Source organism: Bombyx mori, chromosome 6, assembly GCF_030269925.1.
Source record: "Bombyx mori chromosome 6, ASM3026992v2".
In the NCBI taxonomy this organism is placed as follows: domain Eukaryota; kingdom Metazoa; phylum Arthropoda; class Insecta; order Lepidoptera; family Bombycidae; genus Bombyx; species Bombyx mori.
The window spans coordinates 1,890,830-1,913,780 of NC_085112.1; the positions used below are offsets into that span (position 1 = coordinate 1,890,830).

At 39.0% G+C, this 22,951-nt stretch overlaps 2 protein-coding genes across 3 annotated transcripts in view; one reads left to right on the forward strand and one right to left on the reverse strand.

Annotated features, from left to right (window-relative positions):
* Nucleotides 1–5,513: 5,513 nt before the first annotated feature.
* On the forward strand, nt 5,514–22,440 carry LOC101739634 (BTB/POZ domain-containing protein 17). 2 transcript variants are annotated; one of them, XM_021347391.3, is made up of 16 exons: nt 5,602–5,835; nt 5,973–6,063; nt 6,980–7,120; nt 7,844–7,941; nt 8,363–8,444; nt 8,962–9,081; nt 10,079–10,215; nt 11,078–11,194; nt 11,644–11,756; nt 12,132–12,230; nt 13,804–13,982; nt 14,694–14,810; nt 15,752–15,840; nt 17,244–17,333; nt 18,588–18,666; nt 20,621–22,440. In XM_021347391.3, exons 2-16 carry the CDS (start codon nt 5,983–5,985, stop codon nt 20,687–20,689), a joined length of 1,611 nt encoding a protein of 536 aa, XP_021203066.1. In that variant the 5' UTR covers nt 5,602–5,835; nt 5,973–5,982; the 3' UTR covers nt 20,690–22,440. The 2 variants fall into 2 exon arrangements, with proteins under 2 accessions (XP_062524926.1, XP_021203066.1); XM_062668942.1 differs by having other exon boundaries at nt 5,514–6,063.
* Nucleotides 15,640–22,951, reverse strand: part of LOC101744891 (putative transporter svop-1) — a 42,454-nt gene continuing 35,142 nt past the window's right edge. Inside the window, exon 13 of the mRNA XM_062668943.1 lies at nt 15,640–15,652. The gene's annotated coding sequence lies outside the window, so the exon portion shown is untranslated. The remainder of the gene's footprint in view (nt 15,653–22,951) is intronic.

A 22,951-nucleotide genomic window follows, 5' to 3' on the forward strand; every position in this document is an offset into this window, starting at 1 on the left:
TGCTGAGTGTTTTGTCTAATTTTCTAAGTGGACTTCCTTACATCGTCAGACTCTTTTCGGGAGCGGTCAGGCAAATAGGTAAATCCTTACATTTAATATTTTAAACGTGAAAGCATCATCATTTGTCCTTATTCCACGTTGAAACGATGCAATAGATTGGAATGATTTTTAAATAATTATAGATCAGTATAGTAATGAAGGCTACCTTTTTATCTCGAAAATACAACTCATTCCGACAACAAACACGAACCTCTTTCTTCGAGCACGAAGGCGAAGTCTCGTGTAACAGCTAGCTACAAAAGTTTCAAATCAATAAAATTCAAATCAAAATCGAAGATTTAGAACAATAAATTCAATGACAGATATTAAATTTTTAATTAGTTTACGATAATACAGGCTTAACGAAGATTACTTACGATATAATCTAACAAAACGATTGTACATCGTAATCAATGAGTAGTACATGTCTATATCTATTTGGATATTACCTTATGTTTTATAATACCGTTTATCACGTTGTATCTGCCACGTGTTTAATTCCACGAGTATACAAAATTATAAAGCCGGGTGTACACATATTTTATTTTTATTATTTTAGATTGTGAAGGTCATTATTCATAAGGTAATAGATATGATATAATAGATATGAATCGTGAGACGAATATCTTATCAATGTATGGGTTCACCGTGCGAGTGCCGGGTCCGTCGTGTTGCTGAGAGAATTTGGAGATTGCTAGTAGAGTTGCGACTCTGGTGTAGGATTAAGAAGCCCGTCTCAATGCATGCATCTTCTCCCTGTCTAGTCTAATTTTATAGGAACCTACTATTGTGGTTTTAGATGCTCGTTTCAGTATAGAATTTACAGAAGTTCTTCACAAACCAAGATCTTTTAATAAGTTATACAGATTTCGCTGGTATACCTTTTGCTCCCACCTCGACATTATATTTATAAACTAACCATATATTCATTTTTGGTTAACTCATTCGTGAGATCATTGTTTTTTTTTTTCTTGTCTTTAGGTATATTTATTATGACTTCTTATTTTGCGTAAAAGAATTTTCATCGAGGTGTATTTTCGGTATAGACCGATGCGGCTACGGTCCCAACGTTATAACGGAGCTTGAATGAAAAAAATCTAACATTTCTTGCAGCTACAGTTAGATGGATAGATAGGTTTTGTCTACTTGCTGATAGAAGTCCACACAACGCGTCAATTATCAAATACCTTAAGATAAATACTATTGCACCTTTGAAACTTATTGTCAACTTGTCCATTTTCTGCCGTGAAACGCTAATTTTTTCCGGCTTATGGAAGAGGCGTTAAACAATTTAAACTTTAAACTCACACCTAGCAAGGTAGCAACATTGATATGCTCTTGGGTTCCAGTAATCAATTATCACCAGATGGGTGGTAAGCTCGTCAACTCATGTAGCGCATATATGAAATAAATACACTTAATTACACAAAAACAGGCCTTAATTAGATTATATTATACGTTTAAAATTGCCTTTTACTATTGTCTATTTGTTTCAAAACTTATATCGCTATTCACTGCGCAGAGGACAGTAAGGAATTGAGGAACATAGTTCTAACAAAAGTACTCCCTAAAGGTCACGACCCTCAGCATTGAAGAACACGACACCCGGAGGAGTAGGAAGAGGATTTGTTTCAATTTCTATGTAAGTATGTGTATAGCATAGGATGTATCCTATGCTTTAGCATGAACATGTTCTGTATTTTTACTACCGAAAATTTGAGGGCGAGTTAAATTTTTTTATCGACCTATTATTAAAATGTATTGAAGATTGAACTAGTTTTGCTTGTCCTTTGTCCGTGTGTGTTATTTATTTTAATAATAGAATGTTACATCGTCATTTTCTTCAGATTATAGGTCAACCGCAATTAAAAAATAAGGCATTTGCAAAATACTTATATATTCAAATAAAACATATGCATATAATTCTACTTTTTTTCCCTGCCTATTCGCTGGTAGCGTAAGAGACTATTCCAGCTGAACCCGGACGGGTAGGTGAGCTCACGGGCTCAGCCTGAGAGAATTTGCTAAAACTAGCCCTAGCAAAAGCAGTGCTTCGTAATCTACAACCGGATCAGAATCGCGACCCACTGAGAAGATCCGGAGAGAAACTATGTGGGCTGTGTCTATGGGCTAATTTGCTCGTCCAACTCTCGTAATCGACGGGTTCGGGCGGTGGTCGGTGACCGGTACTTGAGGATCCTAAAAGCAACGGGAGTGAATCCGGAGGATCCGACAAGACATGTCTCGGAAGGCGGTCGGATAAGATGATATGAATATGATGATATGATATGCTATGATAGCTACCGCTGCATACGGTTTTCTTCTGCTCTCCGCTCAGAAGTGATTCTAAATAGCCAAAAAATAAGTGGTACTGCAACCCTATATCATTATATAAGAACATTAACAGTTTGTATCATAGGTTAAGTTGATATTCGCGTTGTGTTAATCTAATTTCGGTAACTCCATAACACCAGCTGGATATTCAAATCATTTCAGCAATGAGCGTAGTCGTAGTCAAGTGTTTGTAGGCTCTGTAAACTGTCTTGACCAACTAATTTCGAAGTTCAATGAGTACCTACTTATCAATTGCTCAACTTTTGCGGCTATTTACATTAATATGATATGAATATTGTTTAATGCAATAAGTATGCCGAATTTGTTGAAAAAATTGGCCGCTTAGATTGGTTTGCTAACATAATTTACTGGTAAGATTATACCAAACGTAGTGATTTTTCACTGGAGTTATTAGAGGCAAATGAAAAAGGATAAGCTGTTAAAAAAATTTAAGAATAAAGTTATCTGATTTTGTTATTTCCTCTGAAGATAATGATTATGACCTTTATTGAAGAGACTATGAATTGACTAGAAATTACAGACTGCAGCTGATATAACACACTTTACAAATGTAAATAATTAAAGTAGATAAACAAATATGGTATTTTTGTGTATGGCTAGTGGTTCGTTTAGAATTGTATTCTTTTTAAATTTAGATGGTGATTTGTTTTTCCCCTAACACTGGTGTTTTGTGTGCGACGGTATCATGTAACATTAAAATTCACACGACGCATTTAACCAATTTGCGTGTAAAACAATACTATAAACTATACTAAAAACCTACCACTGTAACTGTGATTTTACTTACACACATAACAATATGTTTTTTTTTGCTCGTGCAAGCAGACGGCCACCTGGTACGGCCCACCTGATGGTAAGTGGTTACAGTGGTCGCACATGGAAGTCAGCAATGCCAGGGACAAAGCCAAGCGCCTGCCTACCGTAAAAGTTGAAGTAAATACGTTTACTCTCAATAGAAGACTTTTTCATTTCAGCATTTTAGCTTTACTCAATGTTGACATTTTCGTGTTTTTAAGTTTTCAAGGACTCTTTGGAGTCAACACGCACCATAACCAAACGATCCTTATTCACAAAATAAAAGGCTTTACGGTAGTCAATAATGCCCGTTTCCGCGCATATTAGTTTCGCTGAGGCCAAGGATAGAGAAAGGAAGGAAAGGAAGCCCAAAATTGTGGCTTCACATAAAGTTTTCGTAATAAAACGCAAACTTCGTGTAAGAACCTTACTTCGTTGTTAGAAGAAGGATCATATAAACGTATTCATGGGGTTGAAGTTTGATTATTACACTTTTAAAAGTTGAAAGAGGATTTTCACTTTTTAGTTTGTATTATAGGTGAGATTATCGGCACTCATTTCGAGAAAGCGGCACGACACGAGAACCCTCTCATCGTGGCCGCCGGTAACTACATTCCCGATCCTGCAAACAGAATGGAAAGCAGTCTACGTCGCCCAATACACGTCATTTCGGATCCTCCCGATCCACTAACGGTGCTTTTAGTTATCTCAAGCACCGCTGCACCGGTTATCGTTCTCGTCGAACCCGTCATCACATCCCGGCTCATAACATCTGTGATTTCACTAGGGCTAAAATCTTGGTAAGATTTCACACCAGAGGTTTCTCACATTGTTCAGTTTTTCAATTCAGATGGTGATGGGAAAAAGGAAGGGATTCAAGCATTTGTTATTTTTTCACCAGACCAATGTTCTACTTTGATGAAAGCATCTTATTGTACTATCATCCTGGTTTTTTTTATTGCTTACATGGTTGGTCGAGCGCACAGCCCCCCTGGTGTTAAGTGGTTACTGGAGCCCATAGATATTTACAACTTAAATGCGCCACCACCTTGAGATATAAGTTCTAAGGTCTCTATATAATTATAATGGCTGCCCCACCCATCAGACCTAAACGGATTACTGCTTCATGGCAGAAATAAGCGGGGTGGTGGTACCTACCCGTGCAAACTCACAAGAGGTCCTACCACCAGATAATCAGCAGAACAATAGCTCCACTACTTCTTCAAAGCCAGTTTGTATTTTGTGAATTTGGAGTCTTACCTTTGCTTAGTTACAAATCTGTAGACTAGACACTTTTAGATGTATTCATTTTTCATTTTTCGATCACAACTTATCATAAAGTTTTTGTGTCTGCCTGTTCCTAATCACAGAATCATAGAAGCAACAAGGAAAAAAAATATCCTTATTAATCTTCAATTAAAAATATGTATCTATATTTCAAAAAATTAAATGAAACAAGTTGAAAAAAAAAGTTAAAATTTTTAATACTACATAAATTAACACTCATTTACAGTTATTTGAGCACTTCATGACATAATGCCTTATATATTTTGGTAAACTTTGGGAAAGTAGTTTTTTGTTTCCGTTTAACCATTCGTCGGAACCATCACAGCAGTCACATATCCCATCATTTACTTTACCGGAAGGCACTGAATTTATAGCTGTGGGTTTCGTTGAATACTGTGTATCGCAGTAAAATGTACCATTAGCACATGCGGTGGTACTAGGTTCATCTGTTCCATCTTCACAATCACAATATTCGTCATTTAAATATTCATATGGTATTCTCTGTTCTGAATTTAAACATTTTAATTGATTTTTGGAATCGGGACGGTAAAGTTTCATGTTCGGATAAAATACTCCTCGGATAACACCGTTCTCGTTTATAAACTTATCCGCGTTCGAATAAACGTGTTTAATTTCTTTTATTATAGAGTGATCAACGATAGGCACTATCATGTTAGTCCTGTCTGATTTTTCAGACATGAATGACCATAAGAAATACATCTGGTAGACTATAAAACTTATAGCCACACACAAAGTTAAAAAGATAACGTTCTTCCTCTTTTTCGGTCCCATGATTGTATAAATTATAATGATGTTTTTCCAATTCGGTCAGAAAAAATATTTTATCTTATTTGCAGTTTACCAACTATTTACATGATCAATTTAATTAAAAAAATAGTATCAACTTAAGCACGTAATCACCGTAATCACTAACGTTTTGAATTATTTCATATTTCACCACTGAACTCAAGTTTGTTTACTGCCAATTATTTGTAACTGCCAATGTCAAACTGTCAAATAGTCGAAGTTCAATTTTTTTTCTTTTTCTTTTCCTACCTATGCTGATAGGTATATTTTGTTACCTACATGAAATCTATTCTATCAGAGAAGTTCCCTCCAGCGATATTGTTTAATTTTTCAACATTTATGTACTTTTTATATAAACTACAACCATCTAAGCTTTATGATGTATAGGGGAAATAATCTTTAATAGATGCCATAACTGTACATCTACGTTAAAATGTTCACTCCTACACTTCTGCAAATAATATCAGTGCCTTCACCCACTATAAAACAATGACAAATGACAATGAAATACGTCGTTGCTTGTGACAGCCAGACAGCGAATCAAAGTTAATGGTAGGTGCCTAAATTGAAGAATAAAGAAAACAAAAAAGTTATGACACATGTATATAATCGAAATCTTGATTTCTGCTAACATTCAGACTATATTTAGCGTATTGTTGTAAGTTGTCGTTTTATTCATATGGACCAAGAGTGGGAGACATGAGCTACCTGACAGTGGACGGACCGAATCCTTCGATGGAGAAACCACCTGAGGATGCTGAACCAAACGAGGACCTTGAGGTGAGCTGTATTTAATCTATCTAGTAATTTGCCAATTGGCACTGTAAGAGAATCGGATAAATTTCTAGATGACCCAGGAGTCTTGGTGCAAAGTATTTTGAAACGTTTTTGTTCCAAATTACTCGCATTTATTATTTCTTTAATAGAGCTATAAAAGCCGACTTGAATAGAAAAAAAAATGGATACTGAGAAAATAAACCACTGGTTTCCTACAACACAATTTATTGTCTACGCTTTTGAGGTCTAATTTCAAAGCCGGCATAAAATTTTAAATTCATTAAAACTATCGTTTTGTGAAACAATTATGAATGCGAACAATTATGAAACGTTAATGAATGCAATTTTCGAAATATTTTTTCTTCAATGAAGATTTTAACCCGGAGGGCAATTTGTTTGTTCTGCAACAAAGTTGTTGCAGTCCGAAAGATCCTACTGTAGCATATACATATCACACTGTAGGTCTCCAGATATTTAACCACACTTTTTATAAGAAAATTTGTCCTAAATGTTTTTATCAACAGTTTCCAAAATGAAACAATAACATTGCTTAGTAATGATTTATAGCTGCAAAGTTATAACTCCTAGTAATTACTGGCTTAAGAGCATATTCAGAGCCCACATATTATGTAGATACTACCACTTGATCTATTTCTGCTACATATCCAAAATGCATCCTAATTTGAAAGGTTTGAATAGTTGTTACAAAATTTGACTAAAGTTACAAGTCACTGTCAAGACTAACTATGAGCTAGTTGATTCATGGGATTATATTTTTTTGTTTTGACTTATGTACATGTTTGTTAAGTGTTGCTCATGCCATTAACAATGTCAACACTTATGCTAATGTTAGAAGTTTTTGCCTGTCAATAAACCTGGTGAATATATATCAACAAGTGATATGACATAATTATTACAGGTGGATAATTCAAAAAGTGTGCTGCTGAAGATAGCAACTCTGTATGCTGAGCAGCTGATGAGTGATCTGACCCTCGAAGTAGCTGGAGTTGGATACCCAGCTCATCGATTAATATTATGTGCTAGTAGTGAAGTTTTTCAGGTAATTATTAAATGACCAATTACAATTTTTTAACTAGATACATTGCTATAACACTCATGTTTTTGTACTCTTTTTCAAACGAGGCTTGTGGAGAGTATTAAGCGGTAGGCAGCGGCTTGGCTCTGCCCCTGGCATTGCTGAAGTCCATGGGCGACGGTAACCACTCACCATCAGGTGGTTCATCTGCCTACAAGGGCAATAGATAAATAAAAACTCTTTTTTGAGAAATAATATGAAATATCTGCACAGTAAGTTTATTTAAATCGATATCACTGTGCAGTATTATGTTGAAGATAAGAATAATGTGGTAATGTTTGTATATTGTAATAATAATATACAATTGACAACATTTCATTTTTTTAACATACTCATATTATTATGTTAATTGATACTAGATTCGAAATAAACAGACCCATATAATTAATTTTTTGGAAATTAGATAGTTTTCATTCATGAATTTGGTTTTGAATTTCGTTTTATTCTATAGACTAGAGAATAGAGAATTTAATGCATGTTAATTTTTTGAAATGTCAATTATTATGTGTATATTATGTAAGTAATATTTTTAACAATAATTCAAATAGCTGTAGTTATAAGAGCTTAATGAATGCAAGCACTCTAAGAGCAAGCACGTCTAAGCACTTCTTTCAAATCGATGAAGGTTGCTCAAAGGAATAATGATATAACACACACAAGAGGTTTTAGTTCAAAGCCTGTTTGCAGGTTATGTTAATGAATAGAGAATGGAGTGAGTGGAGGGAAAGTCGCATAGTCCTACAGGAGACACCTTCTGCGGCATCAGTCTTCCCACATTTTCTAAAGTAAGTTTTTCCTTATTATTTAAGGCTTTTGCTACTAGCAGTAGCAAGAAAGAGTAGCAGTTTGGTAGACAGTGGCTTGGCTCTACCTCTGGCATTGCTGACGTCCATGAGCAACGGTGACCATTTACCATCTGGTGGGCCATGCGCCTGCCTACAAAGGCATTAAAAAAAAAGTAACTATACTCACCTACCACAAAACGCCACCGGCTGAAAAACATTATCTATACAGGATAAGTGATGTGCGCATTATCAGCTCAGAGTCTACAGCAAAGCTTGCTGTAATGAGAGGGTTAAACATATAAAAAGAGTTGTTTGGATTATTAAGTTTTTAAAAAAATTTTAATAAGATTATAATATAAAGTAGATTATGAAAATAAATTAAAAATACTATATTTAAATGAGACAAATAAAATGTTTCCAGGTATTTCTACACGGGTCAGATTAGGATATCCTATCACACAGTGCTTCCAGTCTTGTCACTCGCTGACAAATATAATGTTAAGGTAAACTAAATTTCGAGTATTAAGGTTGAGATAGTCGAAAACCTTTTTAGTCTAAACACACCAATATATTTAAATAGAAAATAGCAAACGATAATTTTCATCTACTACTGAACATCTGCATATCAGACACTGGTCAGAATATTAGAGCAAAATTATAAAATAACTGTATTGTTATTGGTCCTTCATGCGTGTGCAAATTTTCAAGTTAATCAGACTTCTTGAAGTCAGTCAAAATAAGATTCCGACATATACACACTTAGCTTATAAATATGTATATTTTTTTTTACATTGGTTATAAATTTTTTGACATTTTTACATAATTATTTACATTGGTTAATAAACTAGCCATTCTTCAGGCCACAATAATGAGTCTCTCAATTTAACTTACACCTTTTAAATATTGCTAGTATGAATTAAGAATAAATGGATGTAGGCTGCATCATCAGCAGAAACATATACAATATCATATACCGTTAATATAATTTAATAGGATCTATATAATTTGGTTGGTTTCCAGGATCTGGTGACATTATGTCTGAGCTATATGTCACAGCACATTGCCCAAGCTGCCAAGCGCGGACAACTCATAGCTTGGATGCAATACACCATGGGTTGCGGACACAATGATGTTGCCAAGGTAGAGTTTTAAAGTTAACCGGTACTGCTACTTATTTCTAAAAACAGTCAAGATAATTGACGTGATTAATTTTTTTAAGGAATACTTGTAATATAGGGAATTGCCATTACCAAATTAATCAATACTAGTGGTCCCCCAGTAGTTGAAATTCGACTATAATTAATTGAAATTATAAATTGGAGAAGACCTGGTCGCCCTGTACACACTTGGCGACGCACCGTAGAGAGTGAGATGAGGACTGCCAACGTGACCTGGAGTGATGTCAAGGAGCAAGCGCAAGACAGGGTAAAGTGGAGACAACTTGTGAGGGCCCTATGTACCAGCGGGGTACCCTAGGACTACAACAACAACAACAACATAAATTTGAACATTATTATGGTTCTATTGTCAAAGAAAGATTATTATACTTTAATCACAGATTTCGCCAAAAGTTTGACAGTAAAGAGTCTAATAAAACACATTGTGTCAAATATATGGTAGTGTGTATAACGTTTTTTTTTCTTTCTTGATTTAATGTATCATTTATGCATTATTTAAAAAAAATTAGCTTTCTGCACTCCTATATATTCGCTATTAGTGTGGGAAATTTCATACTTCTCTGTGCGCGTAATTTTCGTAAAAAGGGGTACAAGGTTTTTGCTTCATGTATTGATATATAGATAAATAAGCACTGTTCTTGCGTATTAATATATAGTTAAACTAGCGACCAGCCCTCGCTTCGCTTCGGAAACTGTAATTTCTTATTGATTTCTCCACTATTTAATGGATGTTATTATACGTCATATAAACCTTCCTCTTCAATCATTCTATCTATTAAAAAAACCGCATCAAAATCCATTGCGTAGTTTTAAAGATTTAAGCATACATAGGGATATAGGGACAGAGAAAGCGACTTTGTTTTATACTATGTAGTGATAATAATAATTACTGTTCTTGGTTGACTCGTGCCGATAACAAGATTTCTGATGAGGCAGATTAAATTGAAGTTGTGCTCCAGGCTTGCCAGAACTTTGTGAAGTGGAACGTGGAGTGGGTGTGGTCTGAAGCAGCACTGGCCGAGCTGGAGGGAGACACGCTGGTGCAGCTGCTACAGCACACGGACCTCGTGCTGCACAATGAGATCACCTTATACCAGTAAGCTGATTAACGAATCGTCTTTTCAAATTAAAAGTGTACAATTTTACTCTGTTTACTGGTGGTAGGACCTCTTGTGAGTCCGCACGGGTAGGTACCACCATCCCACCTATTTTTGCCGTGAAGCAGTAATGCGTTTCGGTTTGAAGGCTGGGGTAGCCGTTGTAGCTATACAACCTTAGAACTTATATCTCAAGGTGGGTGGCGCATTTACATTGTATATGACTATGGGCTCCAGTAACCACTTAACACCAGGTGGGATGTGAGCTCGTCCACTCATCTAAGCAAAAAAAATAATTAAAAAAATAATAATAATATGCGGAATCATTTGGTATCACCCGTATTTTTCTCATAAATACTGTCAAAAGAACGTAGTTTAGTTTTAGTTTTTTATTTACCTATGTTTTGACAACTATTAACAAAATTAATACTTAATTTAAAAGACAGATAATGTAACTGGTAAAAATTAAAAAGAAATGTTGCAAAGATGATTGATATTAAAAATATCACAATATGTTAAACCTTAAACGCGAGAAGACGAAATGTTTATATTATTATATTTGAAGAGTTCAGAAGAGTCTTATTTTTATTGCTTAGATGGATGGACGAGCTCACAGCCCACCTGGTGTTAAGTGGTTACTGGAGCCCATAGACATCCACAACGCAAATGCGCCACCCACCTTGAGATATAAGTTCTAAGGTCTCAAGTATAGTTACAACGGTTGCCCCACCCTTCAAACCGAAACGCATTACTGCTTCACGGCAGAAATAGGCAGAAGGTGGTACCTAGCCGCGCGGACTCACAAGTGGTCCTACCACCAGTACCAATAATCTTGTTATAAGAGCATGTTAATTCTTGAAGGTTCGTGGTGCGATGGTTGAACAAGCAACGGGAGAAGCTGGACAGGACTGATCTCAATGAAGCAGAGAAGAAGCTGCACTGGGAGTCGCTGGTGGCGGCCGTGTTCTCGCACATCAGGTACGTCCGCTGGGCATCATGGCTCACGTTACCTTCGATACTGCTGCTACTGGAGCAGTCGAGAAAAATGGAGATAATAAATATAATGAGCGAATACGATTCATCGCTGTAGTTAGGCCTGCGAAATATAATATTAATTTCCTATTATTTTTCTCTTTCTTTGGTCGTGTGTTTTAATTAAAACACTAACTCCTCACCTCCAAATAAAAAATACAAATTAAATTACTTTAATCTTAATTTATTTACGATATTATTTTGATAATAATAAATAATATTTGTGATAAACAAAAAGCTTGGTTAGTAGCTTACAACATTAACGTTAACTAAAACAATCAAAATTAGAATCTTCAGATAACCGCGAGTTTTAGCGTTTGGCGGGATTGAAAACGATTAGTATTCTAGTTCAGCGTTTTCTGAAGTTTCCTCCCATTCAGCCCCATATATTTCAGGTTCCCGATGATGTGTCCGAACCAGCTAGCGAAGCTGCTACTCTGTCCGCTGACCCAGGAGCACAAGGACTTCTTCATGGAGCGGATGGCCATCGCCATGAGCTACCAGTCAGGTAACGTCAGAATGCAGGGTACTTACTGGTGGTAGGACCTCTTGTGAGTCCGCGCGGGTGGGTACCACCACCCTGCCTATTTCTGTCGTGAAGCAGTAATGCGTTTCGGTATGAAGGGTGGGGCAGCCGGTTGTAACTGTATAGTTAGTATTTGAGACCTTAGAACTTATATATATTATACAATTACGTTGTAGATGTCTATGGGTTCCAGTATCCACCTAACACCAGGTGGGCTGTGAGCTCGTTCACCTATCAATACAATAAAAAAAACAAATTATCGGTCCCCTAAGACTAAAGATAGTAAGAGTACCCAGGGGTCCGTGGGAGACCTGGTGGTCCTGCCGCCGCTACAGGGACTGGTTTGTGGTCGCGCAGGTCAGTACGAGCGGGTGGCGGAGGTGCAGCAGACGGAGGCGGGTCGGATGCTGTTCACCCCTCGACTGTACACCGAGGACACGTGGGGATCCATCCTGGGTAATCCAACATTCGTATCATAAACGAACGTACCTACTGCATGTCTGTTATTCCTCTGTCATAATCAGTGGCCGGAGTAGGTAGATTGATTTTATATACTTGCGTCAAGATATTATAATATGGACATGCTATTTTATCCATAATGTTTTTTTTTAAATTGAGAAAAAATTTTTTTGATCCTCGTCGGTTATAATTTCTATATTTATGAGATAAAGTAACAATAAGCCCTGTCTGAGTTTTGTCTTATACTGACAAGCGTCATTTCTAATTCAACAGAAAGGGAAAAAATACGGTGTAACTATTCCAAGGTGTTTTTGTATAAAATAAAATACTGATTTCTTTCACTGTTAGCTAGCACTGGTAGCGTAGATTAATATTATTATGACGTTTTTCACCTTAAACACGGATTCATGCTAATTTCAAAATTCCGGAACAGATATCACAATAAATATGAAGTTCCGGTATTTTGGAGGCATATCCATATTATCCTCTACGTTTGACGTCAACGACCTTAAATCAATCTACCTACTCCGACCTCTAGTCATAATAAAAGCACTTAATATTCATTATATTCTTCGGTTCTCGTGAATCGTAAACTGAACTAAAACTAAATTTAAACTTTCGAAATTTCGGATGTAAATTACCAATGTTAAAAAACTATATATTATCAGATTCGAATAAAATTTCACACAAACGATACTTTGTATCCAGGTAAATGTTTTTTAACGTTCTCGATAGTGTAAAAGTTTACTCGAATTTGTATGGAGTTTGAACGTTTGCCTACGTTTGCCGCTAGGGGCGCTGTTCCAACTCCATACAAATTTGAGTTAACTTTTACGCTATCGAGAACGTTGAAAAACTCGCACTAAGTACACAGATCTAAAGATCAACTGGTACCACGTGAACCGGAGACTTTCACTAGCCACTTTTTATCCCCCCGGGAACACCCGGTGAATCCCCGGGGACACGTTTCTATCCTACGTTAAGTCGTATACTGGTATAGGGCTGTGTTCACAAAGCAACCGTAAGCCCTAACTTGACGATGCACGCGCCTTCCGATATTGAATCCTGTCCATGGAGCGTTTCGCCTGTTTGCGCCAATAAAATAATACCATCACCACCCAATAAATACCAAAACCTGCTTCGATATTTTGGGGATGCTTCTTCTAAACCGTGGATTCAAATTTGTAAGGTGCCCTGGTTTGGGTCTGAATTTAGTCCAGGGCTTTGTAAAACCCAACTGTGATGTCTCTCTGGACACTTCTGTAATGGAAAGTATCTCTGCAATGATGAACGAAGTGTACCAAAACCAGGGGTCTAAAATACCCTTAATGATAAAAGTGTCGATACGTCTTTCATTTAAATTTGATAATATAATTTAGGATAAAGTTAAAACTTCTTTAACTATTCTGGAGTTAGCGTTAAGCAGTGGCTTGACTGTCTCCCTGGCATTGCTGAAGTTTATGAGCGACGGTAACCATTCACCATCAGGCGGGCGGTATTAATCTGCCTACACGAGTAATAAAAACTAAATTGCCAAATGACCACAAAAGTGTATTGACACTCTCCACAGCGGTGGACAACTTCCACTCCCTCCCATGCTACCACACGAGGACGTTTATATTCTCGACCCGCCCCACCATGTCGGACGTCCCCCCTCACGACAAGCTTCTGGAGTGGACCGTGGACCTGTACCCGAAGGGCGTCTGGTTCAAGAAGAGCCTGCTCATTGTCTGGGCCGGTACTTATGATGTAAGTTAAGATTTTAATTTTTTTTAACAGCAACCCAGGTCGGTTGTTTATGGCAACACTTATTTAACCAGTGTTTGTTTTAATTCAAATATACCATACTATGCCAATTCTTAATTTTAGTGTGGTATTCTTGTATGATATTAAATGGTTAATAAATTCCCTAGAATCATTATTTATTTATTTATTCCAAGGAGAACCAACAGATCACTCAACATAGCATAATAATATAACCCACCACCACCTACCTTTTTGAGACATGAGTTCTAAGGTCTCAGTATAGTTACAACGGCTACCCCACTCTTAAAACCGAAACGCATTACTGCTTCACGGCAGGAATAGGCAGTGTGATGGAACCTTTTTTTTTATGGCTTAGATGGGTGGACGAGCTCACAGCCCACCTGGTGTTATGTGGTTACTGGAACCCATAGACATCTACAACCTAAATGCGCCACCCACCTTGAGATATGAGTTCTAAGGTCTCAGTATAGTTACAACGGCTGCCCCGCCCTTCAAACCGAAACGCATTACTGCTTCACGACAGAAATAGGCAGGGTGGTGGTACCTACCCGTGCGGACTCACAAGAGGTCCTACCACCAGTAATTAATTAGCCATTAGCGAAGCGCGACCCGCTTTACTAGTAGTAGATAAATTCGATAAACTTTACATTCTTTGTCTGTGGCGTTGGTAGTAGAATAGTACGAACTTGTCAGGTTCCGGAGGTGGTGTTGCGCACAGTGCGCATATCGATCACGTGCCAGAACTGTCCGGAGCCCGCGCTGGACCAGTACGGGGAACCAGAACAAACTGAGCCCGACGTCAGAGTCAAGGTGAGCTTATAAAAGAAGAAAAAAATGTGATGATGATTGTATTTTTTTTCCTAAAATGTCTTAAGTTCATTGTTGCACTAGTTTAAATCGATTTACAATATACAACGTGTTACAAAACACCCCGTAAAAAATGTAATTAATTAATTTACCCTGACCAGTACTCAATATATCAAGAAAATTATATAGGTGTGTATGGTTCATTAAAACAAATATACACATACATACGCAAACATATTAATAGTTTTCATAATTAGGAAAAAAAATTAAGTTAATTTTTGTTGTTGTTGCTATCCATACTTTTTTCAATGGAACTTTGACAGATCAAAGTCATTGACGTGCAAATTCTTATTTGAAACGCACTATATTTATACATAGACAATGCGCTCATCGAGGCGCGGTGTGTAGGTTGTGTCTATGGAGGGCAGAGGTAAGGAGAATCGTCCCCGTGTGTGAAAAAGTGTCCGTTAAAATCTGCTAAATAAGGGTGGCGCTACAGTAGCAACCGGTAAATTTAAAAAAAGGCGCTGAAAGCTATTACAATAAGATAGAGAAATAAAAAAGGACGAAAGAACTTTTATAACAGTAAGCACTACAAAATCACAAAAAGTATTTTATTTAAAGCTGATAAGAAAATGCAATCGATGTCTCCACGTTTTACCACAGCAATAATTTTTAGGTTATATTGACGAAATTAATTTGGACTATGTACCTAAACATGTCACTAACTACTCTAGTCATGAAATATATTAAATTTCCTAACTCAGCATACTTCAATCAGTTAACAACTGCTAAATTCATATCATACCCTGTGCCTGTGCTAGCGCCATTTTGGAGGATTTTTGAACTGTTATTTAGTGCTGAAAGTGGGACACTTTTTCAAGCTTCTCCCATATGAGACGGTTCTCCTTACCTCCACCCTCCATAGTTATGTCGCTCCGCAGATCGGCGTGCTGGTGTGGGGCGTGCAAAAGGGCGTCGAGCACGTGTCGTCCGTTGTCGAACGTGTACACAGATTTTCTGCGCAAAACAGGTAAAGTACACTCTACATTCTAACACTAAATCTGATTTTAATTGAATTTGGCATTTAATAAAAAAAGGATTGTGTGTGTGGTTTTATGAAACCACGGTAAAATAGAATTTTTTTTTCACATTACAGATATTGAACTAAAAATTTTTGGAATAATATTCCATTAAGGGTATATTTATACTTGGAAAATTGGAATGACAAGGGAAAGGATAAAAGTAGACTAAGTCCGCCGCCATATTGGTCTTGGCTGCTCTGACTAGCGCCATTCACTTTATCCCTACTCCGCGGCCGACCGTCACGCGACATGCAACACATCGACAAAAAGTTTGAGACGATGTAAATAAAAACTGGTGCGCGTGCAAGAAATTCTCAACTTCTTCTTTGTCTCCACTTTATCCCCCTAGATGGGGTCGGCAAAGCGAATTTTCTATTATATTCTCTTCTATCAGCCGTCATCTCAAATCTCACTTCTATCTCTCTCTCTCTCGTATCGTCCTTCACACACTCCATCCCTGTCTTTTTCGGTCTTCCCCCTCTACCTTGCACTACCATTTCCATACATCTCCTAGTCACACAACACAAAGTAGTTGTTGCCGATACCTATTCGATGGTTATCGAACGAGACTAGGTTTTACTTAATAATTTTATTAGTGAATAGCGGCCCGCTATGGCTCCGCTCGGGTCTTTAACAAAAATTTCAACGATATTTGACGCGGTTTTATTTTTTTTAAATAAAAGAACACTTATTGCGGCATAACTATAATAGTTAGACATATGCTGTCCCGACACTTTTTGTAAACAATATTGTGTTCTACAAAGTCGTAGTACATTATTTTATTCTATCATCAATAATTTTCGCAGGGCACGCGATAGCCTATGTCAGTCGGGAACAGTGTAGCTTCCAAACAGTGAAAGAATTTTTAATCAGTTTAGTAGTTTCGCAGCCTATTCAATACAAACAAACAAATCTTTCCTCTTTATAATATCAGTATAGATAATTAAAATGGTTATTAATTTATTTAAAATACCACTCTCTGAAAATATTTTAGAAACTAATTTGTTGAAGTCGTTGACCTTGCAGTGTAGTAGTTTAAATAACATCCATCAGATGTCGCTGAACTAAATAATGACTTAGCTCGCTTTGTCCTTGCCCTCTCTGTGCGGTCGAGTGGTTCGCGAGACGCTGTCTATTTACTCACTCCGCTCTTCCTAAATTGTATCTTTTCTCTGTAGCTGTAACGAATCTGTCTTTAGTTAAATTTTACTCTCAACGCGCCTAAAGAAGCTTCACTTCAAAAGTAATCTGTTACAATTCGAATTTAAAGCGTCATATCGTGGTTTGTGTTTGCCTTCAGCATGAGATAAGCGGCCAGTGAGCACGACATGACGTGGCTTCTGTGTTGCAGAGTTCTGAACATTGACGCCGCGCTCGACTTCGACGCGCTCAACACCCCGCTGTACTCGCCGCCCCCCGCGCCCTGCCCCCCGTCGCACAGGTACGTAGTGGGTCCTCCGCGCCCTGCCCCCCGTCGCACAGGTACGTAGTGGGTCCCCCGCGCCCTGCCCCCAGTGGCACAGGTACGTAGTGGGTCCCCCGCGCCCTGCCCCCCGTCGCACAGGTACGTAGTGGGTCCTCCGCGCCCTGCCCCCAGTGGCACAGGTACGTAGTGGGTCCCCCGCGCCCTGCCCCCCGTCGCACAGGTACGTAGTGGGTCCTCCGCGCCCTGCCCCCAGTGGCACAGGTACGTAGTGGGTCCCCCGCGCCCTGCCCCCGTCGCACAGGTACGTAGTGGGTCCTCCGCGTCCTGCCCCCAGTGGCACAGGTACGTAGTGGGTCCCCCGCGTCCTGCCCCCCGTCGCACAGGTACGTAGTGGGTCCTCCGCGCCCTGCCCCCCGTCGCACAGGTACGTAGTGGGTCCTCCGCGCCCTGCCCCCAGTGGCACAGGTACGTAGTGGGTCCCCCGCGCCCTGCCCCCCGTCGCACAGGTACGTAGTGGGTCCTCCGCGTCCTGCCCCCAGTGGCACAGGTACGTAGTGGGTCCCCCGCGTCCTGCCCCCCGTCGCACAGGTACGTAGTGGGTCCCCCGCGTCCTGCCCCCCGTCGCACAGGTACGTAGTGGGTCCTCCGCGTCCTGCCCCCAGTGGCACAGGTACGTAGTGGGTCCCCCGCGTCCTGCCCCCCGTCGCACAGGTACGTAGTGGGTCCTCCGCGTCCTGCCCCCCGTCGCACAGGTACGTAGTGGGTCCTCCGCGTCCTGCCCCCCGTCGCACAGGTACGTAGTGGGTCCTCCGCGTCCTGCCCCCCGTCGCACAGGTACGTAGTGGGTCCTCCGCGTCCTGCCCCCAGTGGCACAGGTACGTAGTGGGTCCTCCGCGTCCTGCCCCCAGTGGCACAGGTACGTCGTGGGTCCCCCGCGTCCTGCCCCCCGTCGCACAGGTACGTAGTGGGTCCCCCACAACCTGCCCTCCGTCGCCCAGGTACGTAGTGGGTCCCCCGCACCCTGCCCCCCGCCCACAGGTACGTAGTGGGTCCCCCGCACCCTGCCCCCCGCCCACAGGTACGTAGTGGGTCCCCCGCCGCACAGGTACGTAGTGGGCACCCCGCGCCCTGCCCCCGCCGCACAGGTACGTGTGCGTCCGCAACAAAGGTGACGATTTTATACCATATAACAATTTCAATTTATTCAATTAATTACCGTGATATAAAAAAACTCAAAATAGCATGCATTAATGTAACGTTATGTTACAGACGCTGTGCGAAGTGTACGGACGCGTGCGACACGCCGGAGGTCAAACACCTGCTTGGAGCCAACGGGGACCAGCTCAAGGTATCACTAGACACATATATTCTCTAACTCTAATTGAACCGATAAGAGCGCGACTCAATTTTCAATGAATGCAACTCTTATCCAACCCAGGCGGTGAAGATACGCAAAACTAACCCACGCAGCCCAATGAGTTTCTCGCCGAATCTTTTCAGTGGGTTACGATTCCGATCCAGTGGTACTCTGCGAAGCACTGCTCTCGTGGAAATAGTAGTGCAAGATACAGGGGGAAGAGGTCGACCGAAGAAGACACGGATGGAGTGTGTGAATGCTGATATGAGAGGGAGAGGAGTGAGTGTTGAAATAACGGCTGATAGAAGAAAATGGAAGAGAAAAATTAGCTGTGCCGACCCCACCTAGTGGAATAAGGTGAAGAAAAAGAAGAACAGTTACATTGTTTTACTTATTAACTGGTGTCTTAGATCACGGGCATAACCTGAGAGAATTTGCAGAGACTACGTTCTAGAGATATCGAAACAACCCATAGTATTATCGGGAATGTTCTGGAAATTTGTAGATATTCTTCTTTTTCTTCGTCGTTCCCTCATTACTGAGGTTCTCGACCACACGTATGTAAGTCTCTCCATGAAGATCGGTCCGCTGCGAGGTGGAACGTCTGTTGGATGCTGCCTCCTACTCTTTTCTTTTCTCGATCCTCTCCTCGTATCCCCTCAACTTGACTAAGAATGAGAAGGTTTTCCAGACTATGCCTTAAGGACCGCATGACATGTCCGAAAAGGCTAAGTAGACATAGTCGATATGAATTTAAGCGTGCGAGGCATTGGCGACGTGAAGGCAGCTTTATTCGAAGCGAAGTAGCGAAGTCTACTTTAAGTGTCATAATAACTAAACTTAGTTTTAATTAGTATTCTGATGAAGAGTTTTCTTTATCCTACCCCACGGCGCGTGACATAAGGTTTGTTCATATTTCATCGTCGGCTTCAGGTAGAATACATATTTTTTTTTTATAATTTTTATAACTGGGAACAAAGTACGCCCGATCATTCAGCCCCATTCAGGGATTCCCTGTGCTATGGGTACCAGACTGACATACATACTTATATACGTTTAAATATATACATACTGTGAGGTCATTTTAATAGGTGACATTTGACGTCTGTCAGTTTTATCATCATAGTGAGGTGACCTGCTTAAAAACATCGATTACTTAAATGACGCAACATTGTAACAACGTTCAGTTCTTTAGATCAGAAATTGTTTATTATGTTTAGAATGGTTTATTAGTGAAAGCAAATCGTAAAATTACTCGTATCGGTCATTATTACAATAAATATGTAATCGTAATCGAAAAAAAGTGTGCAGTTCTAACTAACAAAACGAAAAAATATATTATTTTATGCCCGCCATTACAAGGTGACGTTATTAAATTTTGATGAATTGTCAAATGTTATGCCGCGCAAATAAAGAAACGAATCTAAAATGGCGATCATGCGCTTTCACTCTAAACTATTGCTGTCTTTAGTCGCACACGGCGCGACTGAATGCAAAAAAAAAAAAATGTCAGTTCTGACTTCGTTGTTGAGTTCGAGTTTTTTCACTATCGAGTTGTGCGACTTAGATGACTGGCAGCAAAAGTGTCTACGCAAGTTGCATCCCAGATGAGAGACCTCTCCCTCTGCCAGGGCACAAAGTAAAGTAAAGTACATTCTCATTTGTTTTTTTAGATTTTTTTACAATAAACAACTTTTCTTTCTATCTTTGTTTTTTTTTTGTTGACCCTACCATCTGTCAGTGCAGGTGCAGAGACGCCATTTTAGATTCGTTAAATTTATTAGTGCGGCTTATACGTATTAAAATGACCTTACAGTATATCACCAAACCTGTTTATCACACAATGTTTGCCCAATGCGGGAATCGAACCTACGACCCTCGGCTTCGAGAGTCAGTACCGCTAACCACTGCACCACGGAGACAGTAATCGACTTCTTCATTTCAGATACAAGTCGTGATACTCCCACTCACGGACTACTGCCACGTCGGCGCCCCGGAGTCGACGTACGGATGACAGGGCCGCGGTTTCTGTCTCTGTCGCGCGAAACGGACTTGAACCTAATGCATGAGTGAGACGGCTATATATCTCGCGTTTCGCTTGCTCGCTCGTCGTGACGTAGGAATGTTGAAATTTGCTGTCGTTGTGTGTCAAAGTACAATTGACGTTTTTCCGTTTTCCTTAAATGAATTGACTTTTAATGTTAGTAATGTTTGGTTTTTTTTTAATTGCTTAGATGGGTGGACGAGCTCACAGCCCACCTGGTGTTAAGTGGTTACTGGAGCCCATAGACATCTACGACGTAAATGCGCCACCCACCTTGAGATATAAGTTCTAAGGTCTCAAGTATAGTTACAACGGCTGCTCCACCCTTCAAACCGAAACGCATTACTGCTTCACGGCAGATATAGGCAGGGTGGTGGTACCTACCCGCGCGGACTCTAGAGGTCCTACAACCAGTAAAATTTTAACAGTTTATATATGTATATTAATATCATTTGATAGAGTTTCATCTCAAGTCTCTAAGCCACATGGTTGTATCAGTGTATAGCCCCGGAAGCTAAACCGCAATGTATAGGCAGGGCGCATGACGATACTACGAGTATACATTGCGCGCTCGTAACAGATACCAGAACGTTCTGTTGGTTCAGAGATGAGTATATACTAGATACAGGGCTGCGTGTGAGCTCCTGTGCCGGCTCGCTACTACAGAAATATTTTTTTAAACTAACACAAAATATTAAAAGTCAATCTGTCATTTTGGTTTTTGATATGTGCTCGTTTAGAAGATATATAATTTTAAATACACCTATTTATCGTAAAAGCCAGGCGTATTTAGTGTTTATTTACAAAATTAGCCACTATGTTGTTGATTACGTGGACTTGTCATTAATAGTAATATCGCGTGCTCTGTCACTTTGCTCTGACAATCAGTGTGACATTGACAACTGAAGCAGTGACAGTTGACGCATGCAATTGGAAACGTTGACTTTGAAAAAGTACAGCAAGGGTTGAAACGCTAATTGGTTTAAGTGACATTTATCTTTGTAATTTTAAGGTGCGTTTTATTTGGTATTATCATCAACAGTTCGAAGTTTTTAATTGAACTTTAATTAAGTTCCATTCAAATAGCTGAAGAAGTGTTTTTTGTTATGATATTTATTCCTAATTTTAAATTTTAAACGGCTCTACTGTAAAGTTGTAAAAATGTCGCTTAAACCAAATAATCTTTCACCCGTTGACAGGATTATGAGATACACTTTATTATTTATAATATAATATCAGATTTGTTGATTTCTCTAGCGTCACAGCTAAATCGATCTTAATGAGATGTTTAAATGATTTTATTTTCAAATTTATAAATATCACATTGTCTACGATGAAAGAAAAGAACTAGTTTATAACATAAAAATATTGCCAATTTTAATTTAAATAGAAATTAAATATTTTTTCGGTTCAATTTTTATTGTCTCCGTGTTCGTTTGACATTAACTTCAATCAGTATAAAAACAGTTGCGTGACTAAAAAGTAAAGAAGGCAGACTATATACACTCAAATGAAGCAGTCAGTACATAATGCTCATTTTGGATATGGCAACCCCATCTGTTATTGTATGTTGTAACTCTAAGTCAAAATTAGTTATTTATTCATAATATTTGTATTCTTCCATATAACTATTAAAATGATTGTGTGCAATAAATAGAAATATTCGTTGCAGTATTAATACTAGGTTAGTTAGTATTTTAAATAAAATTGCGACGTAATAAGGTGTTTTATTTATTTTTTAAAGAACTTATCGTGGTCAGACAAGATACCCAGTGCCTTCGTATCGAGCGATGAGAGCTTGTTCAATGTATGCAATAAAATGGATTCTCTTTTCATTTAGATTCATTTATGGAGGGAAGAGGTAAGGGAACCGTCTCATATGGGAGAAGCTTGAAAAAGTGTCCCACTTTCAGCACTAAATAACATTTCAAAAAACCTCCAGAATGGCGCTAGCATAGGCACAGGATATGATATGAATTGAGCAGTTGTTAACTGATTGAAGTATGCTGAGTTAGTAAATTTAATACATTTAATGACTTGAGTAGTTAGTGACAGTGTAATATACTAGACCTTACATGTTTACGGAGGCCAAACTAATTTCGTCAATATAACCTAAAATTATTGCTGTGGTAAAACGTGGAGACCTCGATTTTATTTTCTTATCAGTTTTAAATAAAATACTTTTTGTGATTTTGTAGTGCTTACAGTTCTTTCGTCCTGTTTTATTATCTA

Bases quoted from the DNA above. Each gene is read 5' to 3' on its own strand.
- LOC101739634 (XM_062668942.1), top strand. From the start codon at position 5,983: ATGAGCTACCTGACAGTGGACGGACCGAATCCTTCGATGGAGAAACCA. The intron at 6,064-6,979 runs GTGAGCTGTATT...TAATTATTACAG, and splicing joins AACCAAACGAGGACCTTGAG to GTGGATAATTCAAAAAGTGT. The intron at 12,231-13,803 runs GTAATCCAACAT...CACTCTCCACAG, and splicing joins CACGTGGGGATCCATCCTGG to CGGTGGACAACTTCCACTCC.